At 40.7% G+C, this 24,740-nt stretch overlaps 1 protein-coding gene across 10 annotated transcripts in view; it reads right to left on the bottom strand.

The window, feature by feature from the left end:
* Window positions 1-24,740, bottom strand: part of ppip5k2 (diphosphoinositol pentakisphosphate kinase 2) — a 273,516-nt gene that overhangs the window by 109,102 nt on the left and 139,674 nt on the right. For all 10 annotated transcript variants that reach the window (XM_051929861.1, XM_051929854.1, XM_051929852.1 and 7 more), the window contains exons 11-17: window positions 24,391-24,477; window positions 21,089-21,164; window positions 20,833-20,942; window positions 20,644-20,729; window positions 20,373-20,498; window positions 5,611-5,732; window positions 973-1,155 (exon numbers count right to left, since the gene is read on the bottom strand). In XM_051929861.1, coding sequence (XP_051785821.1) covers window positions 973-1,155; window positions 5,611-5,732; window positions 20,373-20,498; window positions 20,644-20,729; window positions 20,833-20,942; window positions 21,089-21,164; window positions 24,391-24,477 — 790 coding nt within the window. The remainder of the gene's footprint in view (window positions 1-972; window positions 1,156-5,610; window positions 5,733-20,372; window positions 20,499-20,643; window positions 20,730-20,832; window positions 20,943-21,088; window positions 21,165-24,390; window positions 24,478-24,740) is intronic.

Below are 24,740 nucleotides of genomic sequence, written 5' to 3'. Positions count from 1 at the left end.
CAATTGTAAATAGTATAGGTGTAAATAAACGTGTGTTGGGTGACATGAACGTGTCTGCCTGTCTGTGTCTGGGCCAAGCTCCACACTGTATATACATATATAATATTAAGGTCATTATTAATGTTCAGAATTCCTTTAGATTGGCAAATCCAAATTATATTTCCTATTTTGAGGGTTTTTAAAAAGTAAGCATTTTCCATTGTAATAACAAATGCAAGTGCTTGGGAAATGTGTAAAACATACGTTTTAATATAGTATAAAAACTCAATATAGTTAGAATATATACTTAAAAATGTTTTACAAAAAAGCAAGTGACCTAGTAGCTATAAAATTCTCTATTAAATGGATTTAAACATTTATAGTGAGTAATTACATGAAGTAATCTCATCACTAACAAAAGGTGAAACATGAGCACCTCCTTTTGGTCTTTTTCGCTAGCAAAGCATATAATGACGAAGCGCGCACTGTGCATTTTTCATGGCTGAATCTGCCATCAGCCATGAATAGCAAATAAATATGGATTGGACAGTTGGTATGAACCAAAATATCTACACAATGTTTCAAATATTTCCTTTAATTCACTTTTCAAAGCACTGAGACTGTACCAGAGGCAAAAAGGGGTCTCTCCCCTGTACTAGATACGTGTGCCTAAAATAGCCACAATTTGTATAATGAATTGTTCTTGAGATCAAACCACAATGCATCTTATTCTATAAAATTAAAGGAAGTTCACTTTATCACATAGCAGACAGAAAACAATATTGTATTTTGGCATACAATCTAAAAATGATACTATAGTTAAAGGAATTATGCAAAAATACTATATGTCAAGACTGTCTGAAATTCATTTAAATTGTGTTGACAGTTTCCTCGACCATAGATATTACAATAGTCAAGAATTAACACGCTAAATACTGATCATCTGCTGACACATCCTAAACATGAGACACAAAAAACCAAATTTGTACTTACTTTTTCATAATCTTCAGCTGTAAAATCTCGGTCCCTTTGAAGAATTTCATGTAATCTGGCTTTGACACGCTGCTGACAGCTGCTTAGAGAGTCACCTTCACTGTCCAACAAGCCATTCATATTTGCACTTTTTACCATTTGTACTAATATTGGGGTCAGTTCTCCCTCAAGAGCTAATAAGCCCTAAAAAACAAATTCATCAAAACTTGAATACCACTGGTTGGTATGAAATTTATATAAAAGCAAAAAAAATGTCTTCTTGTTTTACAACATTAAATGATGATAAAAATGATTATCAAAACAAATACATTTTATAAGATCTACATACCTCACCGCACCATTACTGAGACAGGCATCTTTAATTAAAATCTTTTTATGCGCTGAGAGTTTTTTTTGGACAATTACAACTGAAGAAAAGATATTTTACAGCAATTTTACTTCACAAACAAAACCATTTTATAATTTCTAAAAAGTTCAGATGCTCTGATAAATAGCAAGTACACATGATCTAGCTAAATGTTGAGCACTTTCTGCAATTTGTTGCAGTTTCATAAACAGTGGAATTTTAAAGGTCAAAAATGTGACTTTTCAGAACCTAAAAATAACTAGCATGATGAACAGTACTGCAGAGACAAGAGTAATTATTCACTATTAAAAAAATTAACACAACTACACACATGGGGAAATTACTCAGCATAACAACAGTGTGGAGTGTGTCTTTAAAAAGTCAACCCACATGTATGTGACAGAGACATGTGACAGGACTAAAAGTCATGTTCTCTGTTTTCCCAGCGGAGCTGATGTGAAAGAAGAGAAATTGTCCTTTTTTATTACCACGCTTATTTTAACTTCACCTGTTTGTTGTCTGTTACAAATCTTGTAATTGATATTTAACCCACTTCCTATTGTCCAAATGACTTGAAATTTTGCACACTCACATCTGATGACAATACAGGCAGTCCCCCGGGTTTCGTACGAGATAGGGACTGTAGGTTTGTACTTAAGTTGAATTTGTATGTAAATCGGAACAGGTACATTATTTTAATAACTGTTATTGTTGACCGACTGTAACCAAGTGCTCTGCCAGTGAATGGAGTTTCACCTCTCTCTGACCTTTTTATTATTTCTACTTTATTTTCAATGGTGATGGTTTTTCTCTTCTTTACTGTATCACCAGCACTTGCATCAGATTTGTGTTTCAGATACATTCTTGAAGGGTGAAGACAAAAGGCTAAGATGGGTTCTTCTGCACAGCACTGTACAGCTATCACAGCAGGAAGGCACCAGTCGTCACACGTCTGATGTATTTCATTACGCTATAACTTATTCAGTTTATTACATAGAAAATCACCCGAAAAATCCCGGACCATCGAGAAGTGTACGAACTGATGACATGAAGAATCGTCTTCGCGCTGAACTGGAATCGTCCCCATATAAATCAAAGTCATCCAGACGATCTGGATCTGCATAATTAGATCTGGACCACCCTGTCATGACAAGAGACAACTTCCTGCTATGAGCGTAACAGTACAAGCAGGCTTGCTATTTAGAATGAATGGGGGAAGCGAGGGGCAGTTCATCACCAGCCCACCTCACAGTCACCTCCACTACAGTATGCTGCCTGCAGCGTATGCAACACCACTGCCCCCATTCAACAAACAGCCATCCGAGGCACACTACAATGCTACGCCCCGCCGCCCCGTTCACCCTCAATGGCCTCTGTTCAGCCACAACCGAGTCACCGCTTGCAGCATTACCAGCCCCCCACCTAGAATGAACGGGGCAGCCGTGTGTGGTGAGTGGGCAGTGAAACCACTTGCCGCCGGAAGCCACCCAAGAGAAACTACACTGCACGAGCAGGGAAATCACCCCCCTCCAGCCACCGCTTGCAGCGTCCCCAGGCCGAAAATGACGGAGCAGCAGTTACTGCGGTGCATGTGTCGCAGTTGTGGTCCTGTTTATATGTCGTGCGTCGGAAGTCCATAAACTGGGGACTACCTGTACGTGAATCAATAATCAGTTTCACTTATTGATCAATTAATCCATGTTAAGAAATGAAATTTTCATATGAAGAATAGTTAAAGATTGCACCAATAGATGGCACTAGTAACAGATAGAAATATTAAAGGAAGTGTTAAAATATTGATTAAAAAATTATATTAAAACAAACCCTAGACTAAAAGGTTGAAAATAATTAATATTTAATATATATATATATATATATACATATATATATATATATACATATATATATATATATTGGGCGGCACGGTCGCGCAGTGGTAGCGCTGCTGCCTCGCAGTTAGGAGACCCAGGTTTGCTTCCCGGGTCCTCCCTGCGTGGAGTTTGCATGTTCTCCCTGTGTCTGCATGGGTTTCCTCCGGGCGCTCCGGTTTCCTCCCACAGTCCAAAGACATGCAGGTTAGGTGGATTGGAGATTCTAAATTGGCCCTAGTGTGTGCTTGGTGTGTTTGTGTGTGTCCTGTGGTGGGTTGGCACCCTGCCTGGGATTGGTTCCTGCCTTGTGCCCTGTGTTGGCTGGGATTGGCTCCAGCAGACCCCCGTGACCCTGTGTTCAGATTCAGCGGGTTGGAAAATGGATGGATGGATGGATATATATATACATATACATATCTATATATACAAAATCCCTATGTGCGTCCAGGTGTCCGTGTGTGGGTGTCTTCTGATGAAGTGCGCATGCGCGGGGCACGGTTGACTTGCGATATTACTGTCAGAGAAAGTTAGAGGCGTTTTACGGAAATACAAACCAGTATTACTGCGAGAGGAAATTAAAGGTACACAATACAGTGACGCATATTACAGCCACATACAAGCCAGTATTACTGTCAGAGGAGATTAAAGGCATATTACTGATGCGCACGCCTGTATTACCGCCAGAGAAAATTAAAGGTATATTACGGACGTACAAGCCAGCGGACGTACAAGACGGTATCCTTCAATAAGGGTGCGCACAGGCATCCTTCAATAAGGGCGTGCACAAAAAGGCGATTGAGGTCGCCCTTTTGAGGCTCGCCTTTTTGTGCGCGCCCTTATTGAATAGAGCCATACAAGACAGTATTACTATCACAGAAAATTAGACACACAATACACGGCGGCAGCCCACGAAGAACGGTCAGCTCAGCAAGTAAACATCAACAAAAGAAAGGCTGAAAGAAAGAAAAATACGACCAACAAAAAGAATGAGGTCAAAGTCCCTTGCCATTTAATATAGACTGTTCCTACTAATGTTTATGCACTACTGTTCTAGCGCCCGTTATTGTAACGGGCTAAATGACTAGTATATATATATATACAGTAATCCCTCCTCCATCGCGGGGGTTGCGTTCCAGAGCCACCCGCGAAATAAGAAAATCCGCGAAGTAGAAACCATATGTTTATATGGTTATTTTTATATTGTCATGCTTGGGTCACAGATTTGCGCAGAAACACAGGAGGTTGTAGAGAGACAGGAACGTTATTCAAACACTGCAAACAAACATTTGTCTCTTTTTCAAAAGTTTAAACTGTGCTCCATGACAAGACAGAGATGACAGTTCAGTCTCACAATTAAAAGAATGCAAACATATCTTCCTCTTCAAAGGAGCAAACAGATCAATAGGGCTGTTTGGCTTGTAAGTATGCGAAGCACCGTGGCACAAAGCTGTTGAAGGCGGCAGCTCACACCCCCTCCGTCAGGAGCAGAGAGAGACAGAGAAGAGAGAGAGTTAGAGAGAGATAAAGAGAGACAGATAAAAAAATCAATACGTGCCCTTTGAGCTTTTAAGTATGCTAAGCACCGTGCAGCATACTTAAAAGCTGCACACAGAAGGTAGCAACGTGAAGATAATCTTTCAGCATTTTTAGACGAGCGTCCGTATCATCTAGGTGTGCGAACAGCCCCCCTGCTCACACCCCCTACGTCAGGATCACAGATAGTCAGCGCAAGAGAGAGAGAAAGAAAAGTAAGCTGGGTAGCTTCTCGGCCATCTGCCAATAGCATCCCTTGTATGAAATCAACTGGGCAAACCAACTGAGGAAGCATGTACCAGAAATTAAAAGACCCATTGTCCTCAGAAACCCACGAAGCAGCGAAAAATCCGCAATATATATTTAAATATGCTTACATATAAAATCCGCGATGGAGTGAAGCCGCGAAAGGCGAAGCGCGATATAGCGAGGGATCACTGTATATATATATATATATATATATATATATATATATATATATATATATATATATACCACGCTTATATTAAGTTAAAAAAAGTGTACTAAAAACTGAAAAATAAGTCTCTCTTACATCACTCGAAAAATAAAAGCATGGGCGCTTTTCATCAATCAACATTCAAAAAAGACTTCTTAAAATCTTAGCAAAAGCGCCAGTACACTTAGTACACTTTTTAACTTTATATAAACGTGGTTTTTAAAAAGTATTTTTTTTATATATTATTTCTAAATAAAATTATAACAATTCATTAAAAAAAAACTTGATTATTAAGGCAACTATGACAAGTTTAAAAACTGCTACAGAAATCATGTAACAATTAAAATTTACCATCATTTTTTAAAATATACATTCTCCTTTTTCTAATACCTGATGTAAAAAAATGTAAATCCAAAAATGTTCAACATCACCTTAGCAAATGCAGCAGCAGTCATCTGAACTCTACCTTCATCAGAAGCATATATTTTTAAATCATGCCGGTAAGTACTATGTAAACGAAGTAAACCACATCCAGGAAAACCAGCATAATCACCTAGAAACAAACACAAGGAAATAAATCTACTGTATTAAGTTTCAAACATTAATTAAAATGCAATAACTTCTCAGCATCTCAGACTAGTACACTGATTAATTCCTTCACCTCTTAGTACAGGGATATGGGACAAGCTGGGGTTTACCACTCATAATTTTTGTCTATTTTGCCATTATTTATTCATTGTATTTGTCTCTGCTCTACATAATGGGGTTGACAGTTGATGTCAAAGCACAAACCAAGCATGAAGTCAAAGGAATTGTCTGTAGACCAACGAGACAGGATTCTCTCGAGGCACAAATCTGGGGAAGGTTACAGAAAAATGTCTGCTGCTTTGAAGGTCCCAATGAGCACAGTGGCCTCCATCATCCGTAAGTGGAAGAAATTCGAAACCACCAGGACTCTTCGTAGAGCTGGCCGGCCATCTAAACTGAGCGATCGGGGGAGAAAGGCCTTAGTCAGGGAGGTGACCAAGAACCCGATGGTCACTCTGTCAGAGCTCCAGAGGTCCTCTGTGGAGAAAGGAGAACCTTCCAGAAGGACAACTATCTCTGCAGCAATCCACCAATCAGGCATGTAGGTAAAGTGGCCAGACGGAAGCCACTCCTTAGTAAAAGGCACATGGTAGCCCGCCTGGAGTTTGCCAAAAGGCACCTGAAGGACTCTCAGACCATGAGAAAGAAAATTCTATGGTCTGATGAGACAAAGATTGAACTCTTTGGTGTGAACGCCAGGCGTCACATTTGGAGGAAACCAGGCACCGCTCATCACCAGGCCAATACCATCCCTACAGTAAAGCATGGTGGTGGTAGCATCATGCTGTGGGGATGTTTTTCAGCGGCAGGGACTGGGAGACTAGTCACGATAAAGGGAAAGATGACTGCAGCAATGTACAGAGACATCCTGGATGAAAACCTGCTCCAGAGCGCTCTTGACCTCAGACTGGGGCGACGGTTCATCTTTCAGCAGGACAACGAACCTAAGCACACTGCCAACATATCAAAGGAGTGGCTTCAGGACAACTGTGAATGTCCTTGAGTGGCCCAGCCAGAGCCCAGACTTGAATCTGATTGAACATCTCTAGAGAGATCTTAAAATGGCTGTGCACCGACGCTTCCCATCCAACCTGATGGAGCTTGAGAGGTGCTGCAAAGAGGAATGGGCGAAACTGGCCAAGGATAGGTGTGCCAAGCTTGTGGCATCATATTCAAAAAGACTTGAGGCTGTAATTGCTGCCAAAGGTGCATCGACAATGTATTGAGCAAAGGCTGTGAATACTTACTGTATGTACATGTGATCTGTTTTTTTTATTTTTAATAAATTTGCAAAAACCTCAAGTAAACTTTTTTCACGTTGTCATTATGGGGTGTTGTGTGTACAATTCTGAGGAAAAAAATGAATTTACTCCATTTTGGAATAAGGCTGTAACATAACAAAATGTGGAAAAAGTGATGCGCTGTGAATACTTTCCGGATGCACTGTAAGTTCTCATATTGTTTTGAAGTTCATTTCCTGCACTATATTTTGCATAAATACTATGCTATCCTCAAAATTAAAAATAACCACTTAATGAGCGATTATAATATTAAAAACTGAATAGTGACAAAAATCTATATTTTAACATTGGTCTTTTTTTTTTTTACTAAAGTTAGCTTATAACGTCATGAACATCTCCAGAGAATTAGGTGTCTGGTTTTTGAGTCGTTGCTGAGATATCATTACTTTTAGGTGGTATTGCATGGTTTCATATCACAATATGCCTTTTTCATAGCAGCCATATTGAAATGAAGGAGCATTGTAAGCAACTGACAAAGTGGATGTCAGACCCTTTTCAGCAAACACCGAATGCAGGACTGAAAGGGTGTGCACACTTTGGGAATCACTCAACTTTTCAAGCATCAACGTAGCTGCAAATGATGATGAATGGTTGTGTAGAAAAAACTATGCTCAGCACTGGAGGGTTGAGACTGAACGTTTTACAGTAGACCCCCGCGAAGTGGTTTGTGGTCTCAGTCATTCGCAGATTTTTCCTTAGAACCTATCTAATAATTATTAGCTGAAACTACAAATATCCTCCACAATTTTTATGGCTTTTTTGTGGCAATACTGTACTGTAGAGAGAACAGGAAGCAACTGCAGCCCAAACACGGCTTGGGATGGTGAAAGTAGCCAATAGAATTTGAAACTGCAATTCCAAGCAGTCCCTGCAGTGGCTCTGATTGGTCTTCTGCTGAGGGTCCTGGGGCTATTGAGGTCAAAGGATATCAGCGCGGCTTTTACAAAGGGGGCCGGTGACCAAAAGCAAAAAAAAAAAAATTTTTTTGTAATTTGTGTTTCAAGTTCCTGTCTTTCTGCCTGCCTTCTGTTGGGTTACCTGTACTTATTTGTTTTGTCCTGGATCGTTTCGTGTTTGGCGTCTGCATTGTCTGCCTGTGTACATGTGGACTATAAGTGGATTCATGGCCATCCTGCAAAGAAGCGTTCCTGAACCCATCGTTTTTCAGAAACTAGCTGTAAGACTATCTTTACATTCCCATTCAACGTGCAGATGTCTGGACTATATTTTCATCATTACATTTCATCCATTGCCATTTTTCATGATTTACTGTGTGTGTTTTGTTGGTGCTTTGTTGTATTTAATGTGTAATCGCTGTAAGGGGAACAGGGGTGGTATCGTTGTTTTCATTTGTTTTCATTACATTCTTTATTTGCTGTTTGATTACCGGATTGCTTTGTTTTTGTCTCTGTGAGTGCGTGTGGGTCGGGTCAAAGTCCCTGGAATCTTCACCATAAAAATAAATAAATCGAGAAATATTAATTTCTCCTTGCTGCTGATTGACTATGATGCATCTCCAGCCGAGTTATATTTTCTTATGTTTTCCGTTTTGTTCCTCTTAACCCTTAAACTGCCACACCAGCTATAGTCATTTCCCAGTGCCATTTGCGAGCACGTAGGAGCGGACTTAAAAGCCTGAACAGCACCTGTCCTTTTTGGCTGATTGCTTTGTTTCTCTCTCCTCCCCCAACATCCTCTGCTCCTGTTGGGGGTTGTGCTCCACTATGATGTTTGTCTATTCTTTAATCGATAGCTAACTGCATACTGACCTTGTTTAACTTCCGAAAGAGACATGTTTGTCTGTTTGAAGTGTTTGAATAAAGTTCCTGTCTCTACAATCTCCTGTGTTTCTGTGAAATTCTGTGACCCAAGTGTTGACATCCTGCAGCACTCCGGCCTGACTGTCTCTGGGATTGAGACAGCGTCAGCGTTTACCTCTGTGTTTGCGTGCTGCCAGTTCAAGCGCAGTTGGCTCGGTGATTTACTGAGTTTCATCCGTCACTTGCATTTTGTACATATTGTTCCAGTAGTTTTTTTAAATAGTTTTTATAGTTCATTAGCAGTGTGTAAAATGATCAGTGTTGCAGTAATTTTGATGCTCTTTGCATGGAAAAAAAAAATGTGCTCTATTAAAATTTCACTTTTTCTTTGTGAATTGTGATGTTTACTTAAAGTGCAGCAAAAACGTATTTGGCATCCAGGGATGCATTAACCCCCAAGTATGTGGCAGTTTAATGGTTAAAGCCCCAAGATGCCGTCAAAACGTCCTGCACCTTCTAAGGCTTCTGGCAATGAAAACACGCTTGCATGAACTACAGTACATATAGCTGTAACATCTGTATTTTACATTCTAGCACTGCAGGAGACATAGCAGTACAGTATACAGGTTTACCTTTACATTCTTTTTTTTAATGACTGTATTAAGCAGAGTTTGAAATCAAATTAAAGTGTTTTGGGGGCATATTTCTGGATTTAAACTATAAAAATAGGCTTTTTTTTTTTTACCACATCCAAAATTTGCGGTTTTTCACAATTCGCGGGTGCTCTAGGAATGTAACCCCCGCGAATTTTGGGGGTGTACTGTATATACTCATAGACTATCTCCATCCTACTCATTCCTATACTGTCCTGATATCCTGATCATCCATGACAAGTGTGTTCCTTTAGTAGCTGATCCTGTGACAGAAACAGGACAGACATGCACAATTTCAAGCAAATACATAATTGCTGCATCAAAGGCTCTGATGGGAGTATAAATTGAAAATGTAGCCTTTGTTTATGCTCTAACATTCTAAACAGTACAGCTTGAACGTAACTATTTTATGATTCCACCAAAGTTTAACTTCTTTCCTCAATCTAGTGGTCTAAGAGCCCATTTAGTTTCAGTTTAGTTTTTGTGATAGTTTTTCAGATTTATGAGCAAAGGCTTGATCTATATTTTCTGAAAACATACAATGAAAGATTGCATTCTCTCAAATACGGTTCACTTAATTCAAGGCCATTTTTAGTAGGCCAGTGTCATGCAAGAAGTCAAAACTGTGGACTGAAGAGAAAAACAAACTATTCTGATTTTACCATTAATTATATGTTGTTTTAGTTACTTGAGCATTGTAAGCAACTGACAAAGTGGATGTCAGACCCTTTTCAGCAAACACCGAATGCAGGACTGAAAGGGTGTGCACACTTTGGGAATCACTCAACTTTTCAAGCATCAACGTAGCTGCAAATGATGATGAATGGTTGTGTAGAAAAAACTATGCTCAGCACTGGAGGGTTGAGACTGAACGTTTTACAGTAGACCCCCGCGAAGTGGTTTGTGGTCTCAGTCATTCGCAGATTTTTCCTTAGAACCTATCTAATAATTATTAGCTGAAACTACAAATATCCTCCACAATTTTTATGGCTTTTTTGTGGCAATACTGTACTGTAGAGAGAACAGGAAGCAACTGCAGCCCAAACACGGCTTGGGATGGTGAAAGTAGCCAATAGAATTTGAAACTGCAATTCCAAGCAGTCCCTGCAGTGGCTCTGATTGGTCTTCTGCTGAGGGTCCTGGGGCTATTGAGGTCAAAGGATATCAGCGCGGCTTTTACAAAGGGGGCCGGTGACCAAAAGCAAAAAAAAAAAAAATTTTTTTGTAATTTGTGTTTCAAGTTCCTGTCTTTCTGCCTGCCTTCTGTTGGGTTACCTGTACTTATTTGTTTTGTCCTGGATCGTTTCGTGTTTGGCGTCTGCATTGTCTGCCTGTGTACATGTGGACTATAAGTGGATTCATGGCCATCCTGCAAAGAAGCGTTCCTGAACCCATCGTTTTTCAGAAACTAGCTGTAAGACTATCTTTACATTCCCATTCAACGTGCAGATGTCTGGACTATATTTTCATCATTACATTTCATCCATTGCCATTTTTCATGATTTACTGTGTGTGTTTTGTTGGTGCTTTGTTGTATTTAATGTGTAATCGCTGTAAGGGGAACAGGGGTGGTATCGTTGTTTTCATTTGTTTTTATTACATTCTTTATTTGCTGTTTGATTACCGGATTGCTTTGTTTTTGTCTCTGTGAGTGCGTGTGGGTCGGGTCAAAGTCCCTGGAATCTTCACCATAAAAATAAATAAATCGAGAAATATTAATTTCTCCTTGCTGCTGATTGACTATGATGCATCTCCAGCCGAGTTATATTTTCTTATGTTTTCCGTTTTGTTCCTCTTAACCCTTAAACTGCCACACCAGCTATAGTCATTTCCCAGTGCCATTTGCGAGCACGTAGGAGCGGACTTAAAAGCCTGAACAGCACCTGTCCTTTTTTGGCTGATTGCTTTGTTTCTCTCTCCTCCCCCAACATCCTCTGCTCCTGTTGGGGGTTGTGCTCCACTATGATGTTTGTCTATTCTTTAATCGATAGCTAACTGCATACTGACCTTGTTTAACTTCCGAAAGAGACATGTTTGTCTGTTTGAAGTGTTTGAATAAAGTTCCTGTCTCTACAATCTCCTGTGTTTCTGTGAAATTCTGTGACCCAAGTGTTGACATCCTGCAGCACTCCGGCCTGACTGTCTCTGGGATTGAGACAGCGTCAGCGTTTACCTCTGTGTTTGCGTGCTGCCAGTTCAAGCGCAGTTGGCTCGGTGATTTACTGAGTTTCATCCGTCACTTGCATTTTGTACATATTGTTCCAGTAGTTTTTTTAAATAGTTTTTTATAGTTCATTAGCAGTGTGTAAAATGATCAGTGTTGCAGTAATTTTGATGCTCTTTGCATGGAAAAAAAAAATGTGCTCTATTAAAATTTCACTTTTTCTTTGTGAATTGTGATGTTTACTTAAAGTGCAGCAAAAACGTATTTGGCATCCAGGGATGCATTAACCCCCAAGTATGTGGCAGTTTAATGGTTAAAGCCCCAAGATGCCGTCAAAACGTCCTGCACCTTCTAAGGCTTCTGGCAATGAAAACACGCTTGCATGAACTACAGTACATATAGCTGTAACATCTGTATTTTACATTCTAGCACTGCAGGAGACATAGCAGTACAGTATACAGGTTTACCTTTACATTCTTTTTTTTAATGACTGTATTAAGCAGAGTTTGAAATCAAATTAAAGTGTTTTGGGGGCATATTTAGGGTTTAAACTATAAAAATAGGCTTTTTTTTTTTTTACCACATCCAAAATTTGCGGTTTTTCACAATTCGCGGGTGCTCTAGGAATGTAACCCCCGCGAATTTTGGGGGTGTACTGTATATACTCATAGACTATCTCCATCCTACTCATTCCTATACTGTCCTGATATCCTGATCATCCATGACAAGTGTGTTCCTTTAGTAGCTGATCCTGTGACAGAAACAGGACAGACATGCACAATTTCAAGCAAATACATAATTGCTGCATCAAAGGCTCTGATGGGAGTATAAATTGAAAATGTAGCCTTTGTTTATGCTCTAACATTCTAAACAGTACAGCTTGAACGTAACTATTTTATGATTCCACCAAAGTTTAACTTCTTTCCTCAATCTAGTGGTCTAAGAGCCCATTTAGTTTCAGTTTAGTTTTTGTGATAGTTTTTCAGATTTATGAGCAAAGGCTTGATCTATATTTTCTGAAAACATACAATGAAAGATTGCATTCTCTCAAATACGGTTCACTTAATTCAAGGCCATTTTTAGTAGGCCAGTGTCATGCAAGAAGTCAAAACTGTGGACTGAAGAGAAAAACAAACTATTCTGATTTTACCATTAATTATATGTTGTTTTAGTTACTTCTGCATTATTGGTGTTTTTTAATTGTAATTTTCATTTTTATTTAAATTAAAATTATATTTTTACTGCTAGTTCTAGTGATCTCTAATAACCCTGTATCATTCACTGATCACTAACTGCTATTCAATATCATTGTAAGGAATTTTGGTAAAACATTCAAAATGACATTCTTTTAAATGTTGACATTCCAATAAAATCTGTAATTGTGCCTAGCCTTCACTTACTTTATTAATAACATTCTCAATAATGTGCCCTGCTACCAATGATGTCTCAAACTTCAATGTAGCTGCACAGTAACATAAATGACACTTGCTCTCTTTCGTCAGTAAACTGGCTTGTAATGATTTGCCATCTGAAATCTGTTGTTGGAAATCAAAGTTTCGTGGTCTGTTAAAAGATGGTCAGAACTGGCAGCCCTGTATCATGATCCTGCATTTTCAACCTACATTTTTCATACAATGGGAGAAAGAAAACGTTTCTTACATTTCTTTTTAAAGACACAGAAATAATCTTGTCTGGTGGTCCTGAATTTTCACAGAATGAAAAAGTATAGATATGTATGTTAGTCATCTCAAAAATGGAAGAAACCCTATAAAGCCAGGATAAGCTGCCTGCAAAAACCATGCTGGGTGAACAGAGTCAGAAAGTTTAACTGAAGAGTGATAGGAAACAATAGGGAGAGAGTGATTTGTAATGCATCTTACACAATGTCAAAGAATACTGGGATAACTATATTATGCTTGTACCAATTCACATAGGCTCTGCAAAATGTTTATGACAATAATTCATACTGATTGTTTAGATATACAATGTGCCTCTTTGCTACATTTAAACATAATTACTCCAACAGCACTTTAAATACCTACTGCTGAATCAGCCCTAAAAGAACACCGTAAAACATTTCTACGAAACAAAACCTTTTATTTTGTTTAAATTACTATTAACTGTAGGTCTTCCTCTGGTCAAGGCAAACCATTGAGCTTCTAATCTATGGAGCATTTTTAATGTCTACATCTATAGTATACAGTACACTGTGTAATACTAACTTCGGGATTTTGTACTTCGACAACAAAAGTTTTTTTTTATTATTATTAGTTTATTAACTTTAATTAAAGGCAAATAACAAACCATACAATCAAATCAAACTTAACAAAATCAAACCCCTCCAAAAGGAAAGAAAGGAGAGCCAGCCAAAAAATCTAATCTTTGAAGCAGCAAGGAAGGATGAGTATCCCTTTCCCCAATATAGAAGATTATTCTAAAATGTTATTAATTAGATCCTGTCATATTTAAAAAATGTTTTGAACAGATCCACTGAGTGGTTTGATTTTTCTCAATTTCATATAGTATAGAACATTGGTTACCCACTGACTTAAAGGTGGTGGGTTGGGACTCTTCCAATTGAGCAAGATAAGTCTACATGCTAGTAGTGAGGTAAAGACAATTAAAATTTGTTTTTCCTTCTCCACTTTCTTAATGTGGTAGAAATGATTATGACACCAAGTGTATCAGATAGGCGTTTAAAAGATTTTTGTCCAAAATTTTGTTAATTTGGTGCACGCCTAAAACAAGTGGCCCTATAAGGCTGGAGCTAGACTGCAATGTTCACAGGTTGAATCTTGTTCTGGAAATAGTTTGGACAGTTTTAATTAAGATAAATTGTGCATGATAAAAAAATTTAAGTTGAATAATTGACTGTTTTGTGCATATGGAGCTAGAGTATATTCTGTGCATTGCTGTCTTCTACTCCTTTTCTGAAATGTTAAGTGAAGGATCCTTACCCCACTGTGCCCTGAGTATCTTTTAGAGGAAGGGACTTTAAAACATTTTTACAAATTGTGGAGATGCTATCTGAGCCTTCAAGACTGATCAATATTTCTTATGAAATAGAAATAGAAATAGACAGAAGGTGAGGAAAACTGGGTGTGTTCATTTTAGCTTGAAAGTAGTAGAAACATTTTGCTGATGAGAAGTTAAATTTGAAGCTTAATTGCTTGTAGGATGCAAAATCATCATCATGTCATCAAACTTGCAACAGTGTAATGTTTTATTCTTTTCCAAAAATGTGTACTGTACAGTAGCAATAACATCTCTTACTGTTATAATAAAAAATACTAATTTAATGCCACTACATAGAGTTAATATGGAATTGGGTAAATAGTCTCTAGTGACATTTTAGCTGCATGTTTCATCTAAGAACTTGTATTGTCCTTGAAGTGGTAATGGGTGATTGACTGATTGTAGTGAGGTTTGGCCAGGGAGTACGAAGCCCAAACAAAGTGTTACTTTCTATTTGCTTCTTTTTAACTGTTATACAGAAAATATTATGGAAATTCAAAAGCACATGGGTTAAGTATATTGATAATTTGGAAATACAATAATTCCCAACCTGACAGGAATAAAAAAAATTAGGTCCATCACAGAGTAAGGTAAAATATTTAATATGACATCTCCTGCTATTCCACAAAAAACCCGTGAAAGAGACTTTACCAATACTTGACAGAAGGAGGAATATCATCAAGGAACAGATTACATAAATTCAATGAATGATCTTCACATTTAAAATGTGTAAATTGGAATGAAAAGATAGTGATAACTGAGACATGCCTGATAAGATTGTATTTTGTACTTTTTAACACTAGAATTACCAGAGCCTACGAAAAAACTCGTAAATCCGTCCCACCTTAAATCGCGTCTTAAATCCGTTTGCACCTCTCCGCCAGAGTCCTTTGTCATCTAAATGTGCTGATAAACAAAAGCTACTAGCAGCCAGCTATTCCATCCCCCCACCGACTTAGAATGAACTTCTCCTAGCTCAAGCCTTGCCTTGATTTGATTACCTGGGATTGAAGTGGAGTTTTACAGTGGAAATAATTCTAGCGTTATTTGGAATACACGCATTTCATGTGTGTTCCATTTCTATAGTAGGCTGTGCAAACACATTTTTAAAACAGAAACGTTTTTCATATTCTAATAGTAAATGACAAAATGTAGGCATAAACTATATAACGTATGAAGCCTGAAGTCCATATATCAAAGAAACACTTTCACAAAAGGTACAAATAAGAGAACACGTGCGCTTTCATTCAAAAAATTTAAAAAAAAAAAGCCGCGTTAGCATGCCACATTGACACTCTTACAACAACCGCCGCGGTGGCGTAATGGTATCAGTTCCTGATTGGGAATCACAGGGTGGCGAGTTTGATCCCGCACGGCTCCACTTCGAGAAATGAATTGCTCTTATTCTTACAATTTTAGAATAACAACATAAATTTGATTTCAGTCTGTAACAGCCGGTGTAACTTATGATACTGGTAAAGGTTAGCTTTTTTTTTTTTTTTTTTTTAATTCACTTTTCATTCTCGCAGTCGCATTCAGAATCAATCCATACAACCCCATCTGACACAGCTGGTTTCACATAAATAAAAGTGCACTTTTATTCAAGACTATAACCGAAGAATAAAGAAAGCAAGTTACAGTTGGTGGTTGATACGACAGCTTGCGTCGTGCAATGTTAAGAACTGCTGATTTCCGATCCGTGCTATATAAAATCATCACATTCAAATATTAACAGTTCCCACACACCCAAGGTCCGCCATTCCTACATTTACAACATGTGTACTTGTTGCAGTGTACACACCTCTCTGTGCTATGGTTTCTATTACAGTGAATGAGCACCTGACACTGTACTTTCTTCCCTGGGGGAAGCTGAGGTCTTAGAACGGAAGTTTGTTGATACTGTATCATCTTTTCTTTTTCCATCGCCTTTTCCTGTAAGAAGCGACGACGAAGTTCCTCTGCAAGGTGAGCCATGAACAGTCTTCTTTTCTCAATGGACCCCGTGCATGCCTTATACAGTACGTGTGCGTTCATCGCTGCTAGGTCAAGGATGTTGTAGAACACAGCAACCGGCCACCTGCGTGTTCCTGTTCGCACTGAACAAGCACGCGCCTTCTGGTCCATGATGTCAACGCCACGCTGGGGAAAAAAGAAAGACAAATATATGTGACATTTTGAAGAAATCATTTTATCACCAGAATAGCACCAGAATACTTCGTCACACTAATATTTTTATCATTAGCATACCTTCATGTGGTTGTAGTCTGTGACCGTGTTTGGTTTTTTTTTTTTTTTTTATCTTGCCCAATCTCCACATCATGGTGCATTGTGCTGAGAATGCAGACAGACTTCATCTTTTTGGGCACATACACTGTCAGCATGGCACTGGGAGATCTAAACACCAGCGTGGAGAATTGTTCGTGTACTGAACTGACTTTAGCTGCAGGTGGAAGTTCCCGTCGCACTTTATTCATGGTGCCAAGCAGAGTTGTATTGCGGTGTAGCAGTCTATTAGCCAGCGAAAGTGACGTGAAGAAGTTGTCTGTTGTTACGGTTCTGCCTTTGTCCAGAAATGGCTCCATAAGCTTTATGACCACAGACTCGGAAAGTCTTTCTCCCGTGGGACGACTGGGATCTTTTCCTAAATAAGGAGTGGCATTGCACATGTACTTTGTCTCCAAATCTGCCGCAATCCAAAAAGGCAGAACCGTAACAACAGACAACTTCTTCACGTCACTTTCGCTGGCTAATAGACTGCTGCACCGCAATACAACTCTGCTTGGCACCATGAATAAAGTGCGACGGGAACTTCCACCTGCAGCTAAAGTCAGTTCAGTACACGAACAATTCTCCACGCTGGTGTTTAGATCTCCCAGTGCCATGCTGACAGCGTATGTGCCCAAAAAGATGAAGTCTGTCTGCATTCTCAGCACAATGCACCATGATGTGGAGATTGGGCAAGATAAAAAAAAAAAAAAAAAAACAAACACGGTCACAGACTACAACCACATGAAGGTATGCTAATGGAAAAAATATTAGTGTGACGAAGTATTCTGGTGCTATTCTGGTGATAAAATGATTTCTTCAAAATGTCACATATATTTGTCTTTCTTTTTTCCCCAGCGTGGCGTTGACATCATGGACCAGAAGGCGCGTGCTTGTTCACATCATGGACCAGAAGGCGCGTGCTTGTTCAGTGCGAACAGGAACACGCAGGTGGCCGGTTGCTGTGTTCTACAACATCATTGACCTAGCAGCGATGAACGCACACGTACTGTATAAGGCATGCACGGGGTCCACTGAGAAAAGAAGAGTGTTCATGGCTCACCTTGCAGAGGAACTTCGTCGTCGCTTCTTACAGGAAAAGGCGATGGAAAAAGAAAAGATGATACAGCATCAACAAACTTCCGTTCTAAGACCTCAGCTTCCCCCAGGGAAGAAAGTACAGTGTCAGGTGCTCATTCACTGTAATAGGAACCATAGCACAGAGAGGTGTGTACACTGCAACAAGTACACATGTCGTAAATGTAGGAATGGCGGACCTTGGGTGTGTGGGAACTGTTAATATTTGAATGTGATGATTTTATATAGCACGGATCGGAAATCAGCAGTTCTTAACATTGCACGACGCAAGCTGTCGTATCAGCCACCAACTGTAACTTGCTTTCTTTATTCTTCGGTTATAGTCTTGAATAAAAGTGCACTTTTATTTATGTGAAACCAGCTGTGTCAGATGGGGTTGTACGGATTGATTCTGAATGCGACTGCGAGAATGAATTGATTCTGAATGCGACTGCGAGAATGAAAAGTGAATTAAAAAAAAAAAAAAAAAAGCTAACCTTTACCAGTATCATAAGTTACACCGGCTGTTACAGACTGAAATCAAATTTATGTTGTTATTCTAAAATTGTAAGAATAAGAGCAATTCATTTCTCGAAGTGGAGCCGTGCGGGATCAAACTCGCCACCCTGTGATTCCCAATCAGGAACTGATACCATTACGCCACCGCGGCGGTTGTTGTAAGAGTGTCAATGTGGCATGCTAACGCGGCTTTTTTTTTTTTTTTTATTTTTTGAATGAAAGCGCACGTGTTCTCTTATTTGTACCTTTTGTGAAAGTGTTTCTTTGATATATGGACTTCAGGCTTCATACGTTATATAGTTTATGCCTACATTTTGTCATTTACTATTAGAATATGAAAAACGTTTCTGTTTTAAAAATGTGTTTGCACAGCCTACTATAGAAATGGAACACACATGAAATGCGTGTATTCCAAATAACGCTAGAATTATTTCCACTGTAAAACTCCACTTCAATCCCAGGTAATCAAATCAAGGCAAGGCTTGAGCTAGGAGAAGTTCATTCTAAGTCGGTGGGGGGATGGAATAGCTGGCTGCTAGTAGCTTTTGTTTATCAGCACATTTAGATGACAAAGGACTCTGGCGGAGAGGTGCAAACGGATTTAAGACGCGATTTAAGGTGGGACGGATTTACGAGTTTTTTCGTAGGCTCTGGTAATTCTAGTGTTAAACAACATAATTTACATTTTGAATATGTGGCTTTGAGCTAGAGATGTTAACCCCACTGTATCTGATTTTATTTGAAGTGAATAAAGAAGAAGTGAAGATCCAGACCAGCTTAATTTATAACCGGAGATGGCTTAATAGAACTTGAAGAAATCAAGAATGTGAGGGACATTACCAGGGAATAGTAAGATGTCAGTATATAAAACTGTTTAAGGAACTCCATGTAAGTAAATTTGAGATATGAATTTGTATTGGTGGACATATATAGCTTGAGTGGCCATGCTAAAGAAAAGGCGTATGAGAAGTTGTATGAGAGGTTGGACACTAAGGAGGGAGAAAAGGACCTGTACTGATTGGCTAGATAGAGGGACCGAGCTGGGAAAGATGTTACTTTAAATTCAAATTAGTTAACAACACTGTATATAAATCATTAAAACATCAAACAACAAGACTGAATAATATCAAGGCCTATGATTACAGGATAGGTATACTTGGAAACAATTTAACAAGGTAACTTAAATACTGGGAATAACTATGGAATGTGACGATGTGGGTTCTGCTCCATGCTCCCTTCTTACTTTTCGGGAGCTCTGGAACCCCACACCATCGGTAATGTAAATCGGATGAGCTGGAGAGACTGGGAATGAGCTGTGCATTGCTGGTGTGACCCCAATGTCTACTACAGGATTTTAATCTCGTTTTAGCCTGGTTTTAAACGTTTGCATTGTTCACTGATTTTATGGATTATTTATGGAACTTTGAAAACTGCACTATGGACACTGGTTTTGTTTTGAATTTCTTTTATTGAATAAAAGCACTTCTGCACTTTTGCCCCTTTCCCCTTGCTTCGTTGGTGTCCTCATTGTCCAGCTCAGCTGGTTACATTACCGACGGTGTTGGGTTCAAGACCTCCCGAAAAGAAACTGGGAGCACTGAGTAGAACCTGCATTGTCACATGGAAATGAAATTTAATCCAGCACTTTATCAAAACTGCCTCCACATGAGTCGAGCAGCACTGTATATGAAATAATTTTATTTAAATTAAAATACTGAACTTGAATAATGACTTTTTATCTGTTTCTTACTCCACAATGACACAATGAGTTTTTAAAAGCCAGAGAGTCCATTTTTTTAGAATATATACCAGTTCCTTTTTTAATGATTCAAAAGGAAAACTAAAGATTACCTTGTCCTCCAGGGTACATACACCTAAATGCTCTTCCAAGCTCTTCAGCCTGTACTCTTCCAGCAGGAGTAAGCTCTCCACCCCATTTTAGCACTAACAGCAGAGATGGATCGTCTCTGCGATTGTCTAGAGAGAAATAAAAACACAGGTATGTTGGGGTTGAGGTGAATGTTAAATGTCTCATAGAAGAAAAGATGTAGATATATTCTTATTGTAATCTCATTTTTAATTTTAATAAGACTCATTCAGTTTTTAAACATTAAAAGCCCACCTTCTTCTTCACTTGATGTTTTTGGACAGCCATGAGGAAGGTAAGTTAACTGAACTTTGCGATTAATACCAGAAAAATGACCATACCTGCAATGTTAACACATCATTAATACACAAATCAAAAAAGCGTAAAAGCCTTTACAGCTTATACCAAGAACATAGAGTCTGAAAGCTACAAGATTTTTCTTACATTTCAAGCACTGTTTTCAGTTGTTCAAGCTTAGCTTTACTTTCTTCAATTTCTGAATCATTATTCTGCCCAAGTTCTACAAGTAGCTGCCGTGCGGTGTCTAATACTTCCTGCATGCAAGAAAAATATGAAACAAATACCTATAAATCTGTTGCTAATCTTAAATCTTACGTAAAGAAGTATTCCATCTGTTTAAGAAATGCTACTTTTCATTGTAACTAAATTTTGGCAAGCATTTTACAAAAACAAAAAATACCTGAAGTTGCTTTGGTTTCTTTAGTTTCAGCTTTCCAGTTTTGTATCCTTCATATTTTTCAAACAGATCAAAAAACCTTCATTAACAAAAGAAAGCCACTGTATTCATTAATATTATATAGTGACATTTGCAACCAAAAAATACAAAAACAGACATAAACATGTGATGCAAGTAAAAATATTATTAAAACAACATATTTGACATGATACAATACACTACATTTGTAGATGAAAGAATCCCTATACTTCCCATGGGCTCACCACCTATGGGAGGGGCCAAGGAGGTCGGGTGCAGTGTGAGTTGGGTGGTGGCCAAAGGCGGGGACCTTGGCGGTCCGATTCTCGGCTACAGAAGCTGGCTCTTGGGACGTGGAATGTCACCTCTCTGAAGGGGAAGGAGCCTGAGCTTGTGCGTGAGATTGAGAGGTTCCGGATAGATATAGTAGGGCTCACCTCGACGCACGGCTTGGACTCTGGAACCAATCTCCTTGAGAAGGGCTGGACTCTCTACCACTCTGGAGTTGCCCCCGGTGAGAGACGCCGAGCGGGTGTGGGTATACTTATTGCCCCCCGACTTGGAGCCTGTTCATTGGGGTTTACCCCGGTAGACGAGAGGGTAGCCTCCCTCCGCCTTCGGGTGGGGGGACGGGTCCTAACTGTTGTTTGTGCGTATGTGCCGAACAGCAGTTCGGAGTACCCACCCTTTTTGGAGTCCCTGGAGGGTGTGCTAGAGGGCATACCATCTGGGGACTCCCTCCTACTGCTGGGAGACTTCAATGCTCACGTGGGCAATGACAGTGAGACCTGGAAGGGCGTGATTGGGAGGAATGGCCCCCCCGATCTGAACCCGAGTGGTGTTTTGTTATTGGACTTCTGTGCTCGTCACGGATTGTCCATAACAAACACCATGTTCAAGCATAGGGGTGTTCATATGTGCACTTGGCACCAGGACACCCTAGGCCTCAGTTCGATGATCGACTTTGTGGTTGTGTCGTCGGACTTGCGGCCACATGTCTTGGACACTCGGGTGAAGAGAGGGGCGGAGCTGTCAACTGATCACCACCTGGTGGTGAGTTGGCTTCGATGGTGGGGGAGGATGCCGGTCAAGCCTGGTAGGCCCAAACGTGTTCTGATGGTCTGCTGGGAACGTCTGGCAGAGCCCCCTGTCAGAAGTAGCTTCAACTCCCACCTCCGGCAAAACTTTGACCATGTCCCGAGGGAGGTGGGGGACATTGAGTCCGAATGGGCCATGTTCCGTGCCTCTATTGTTGAGGCGGCTGACCGGAGCTGTGGCCGTAAGGTGGTCGGTGCCTGTCGTGGCGGCAATCCCCGAACCCGTTGGTGGACACCGGCGGTGAGGGATGCCGTCAAGCTGAAGAAGGAGTCCTACCGGTCCCTTTTGTCCTGTGGGACTCTGGAGGCAGCTGATAGGTACCGGCAGGCCAAGCGGAATGCGGCTTCGGTGGTTGCTGAGGCAAAAACTCGGGCATGGGAGGAGTTTGGGGAGGCCATGGAGAACGACTTTCGGACGGCTTCAAGGAGATTCTGGTCCACTGTCCGGCGTCTCAGGAGGGGGAAGCAGTGCAGTGTCAACACTGTATATGGTGGAGATGGTGCGCTGCTGACCTCGACTCAGGACATTATGTACTTCGAAGACCTCCTCAATCCCAATAACATGCCTTCCAATGAGGAAGCAGAGCCTGGGGACTCGGAGGTGGGTCCCAGGGGTGGATGAGATACGCCCGGAGTTCCTCAAGACTCTGGATGTTGTAGGGCTGTCTTGGTTGACACGTCTCTACAACATCGCATGGACATCAGGGACAGTGCCTCTGGATTGGCAGACTGGGGTGGTGGTTCCCCTCTTTAAGAAGGGGGACCGGAGGGTGTTTTCCAACTACAGAGGGATCACACTCCTCAGCCTCCCTGGAAAAGTCTATTCGGGGGTTCTGGAGAGGAGGGTCCGTCGGATAGTTGAACCTCGGATTCAGGAGGAACAGTGTGGTTTTCGTCCTGGTTGCGGAACAGTGGACCAGCTCTACACCCTTAGCAGAGTCCTGGAGGGTGCATGGGAGTTCGCCCAACCAGTCTACATGTGTTTTGTGGACTTGGAAAAGGCGTTCGACCGTGTTCCTCGGGGAATCCTGTTGGGGGTGCTCCGGGAGTATGGAGTACCGGACCCCCTGACAAGGGCGGTTCGGTCCCTGTACAACCGGTGTCAGAGCTTGGTCCGCATTGCCGGCAGTAAGTCAAACCCGTTTCCAGTGAGAGTTGGACTCCGCCAGGGCTGCCCATTGTCACCGATTCTATTAATAACTTTTATGGACAGAATTTCTAGGCGCAGCCAGGGTGTTGAGGGGGTCCGGTTTGGTGGACTCAGGATTGGGTCACTGCTTTTTGCAGATGATGTTGTCCTGTTTGCTTCATCAGGCCGTGATCTTCAGCTCTCTCTGGATCGGTTCGCAGCTGAGTGTGAAGCGGCTGGGATGGGAATCAGCACCTCCAAATCCGAGACCATGGTCCTCAGCCGGAAAAGGGTGGAGTGCCCTCTCAGGGTTGGGAGCGAAATCCTGCCTCAAGTGGAGGAGTTCAAGTATCTCGGGGTCTTGTTCACAAGTGAGGGGAGAATGGAGCATGAGATCGACAGGCGGATCGGTGCGGCGTCTGCAGTGATGCAGGCTCTGCATCGGTCTGTCGTGGTGAAAAAGGAGCTGAGCCATAAGGCAAAGCTCTCAATTTACTGGTCGATCTATGTTCCTACCCTCACATATGGTCATGAGCTATGGGTAGTGACCGAAAGAACGAGATCGCGAATACAAGCGGCTGAAATGAGTTTCCTCCGCAGGGTGTCTGGGCTCTCCCTTAAAGATAGGGTGAGAAGCTCAGTCATCCGGGAGGGGCTCAGAGTAGAGCCGCTGCTCCTCCGCATCGAGAGGAGTCAGATGAGGTGGCTCGGGCATCTGATTAGGATGCCTCCTGGACGCCTCCCTGGTGAGGTGTTCCGCGCACGTCCAACCGGGAGGAGGCCCCGGGGAAGACCCAGGAGACGCTGGAGGGACTATGTCTCCCGGCTGGCCTGGGAACGCCTCGGGATTCTCCCAGAAGAGCTAGAAGATGTGGCCAGGGAGAGGGAAGTCTGGGCATCTCTGCTCAAGCTGCTACCCCCGCGACCCGACCTCAGATAAGCGGAAGAGAATGGATGGATGGATAGAATCCCTATATAATTTTTTTTATATTTCTGTATACATTTTGACTAAAGATTTTAACATCTAATAAGACAACAGTTTTGCTAAAAGCTTTGCACACCTTTGATGCCTAACTTCCATTTTCATCTTTTGTTTTGGAGTCCGATCTCCATGTCGAATAACTGCTATGACACACCGAAGTTCCATCCTATGAGAAGAAAGAAGAACTTTATTTTCACTAATATATATATCTCGAATAGCTTTAATAAAAGTTAGAATGATTACTCTTTAACAGATAAAAAATTTGAATGTTTGATTCAGCTTTTCTACCACTAAGCCAAGATATATGAAATGTGCTGGTTATGAAATCAAAGCACACCTTTGCAATGAAATGATAGCCAAAAAAAAAAAAAAAAGCAGATTAAAATATCTTGTTCCCTTTCTACTGACACTTAGATTTGGGAGTGTAAC

Source organism: Erpetoichthys calabaricus, chromosome 7, assembly GCF_900747795.2.
Source record: "Erpetoichthys calabaricus chromosome 7, fErpCal1.3, whole genome shotgun sequence".
Taxonomy (NCBI): domain Eukaryota; kingdom Metazoa; phylum Chordata; class Cladistia; order Polypteriformes; family Polypteridae; genus Erpetoichthys; species Erpetoichthys calabaricus.
Note: the sequence above shows the minus strand (reverse complement) of the source record. Positions and strands in the feature narration are given on the sequence as shown.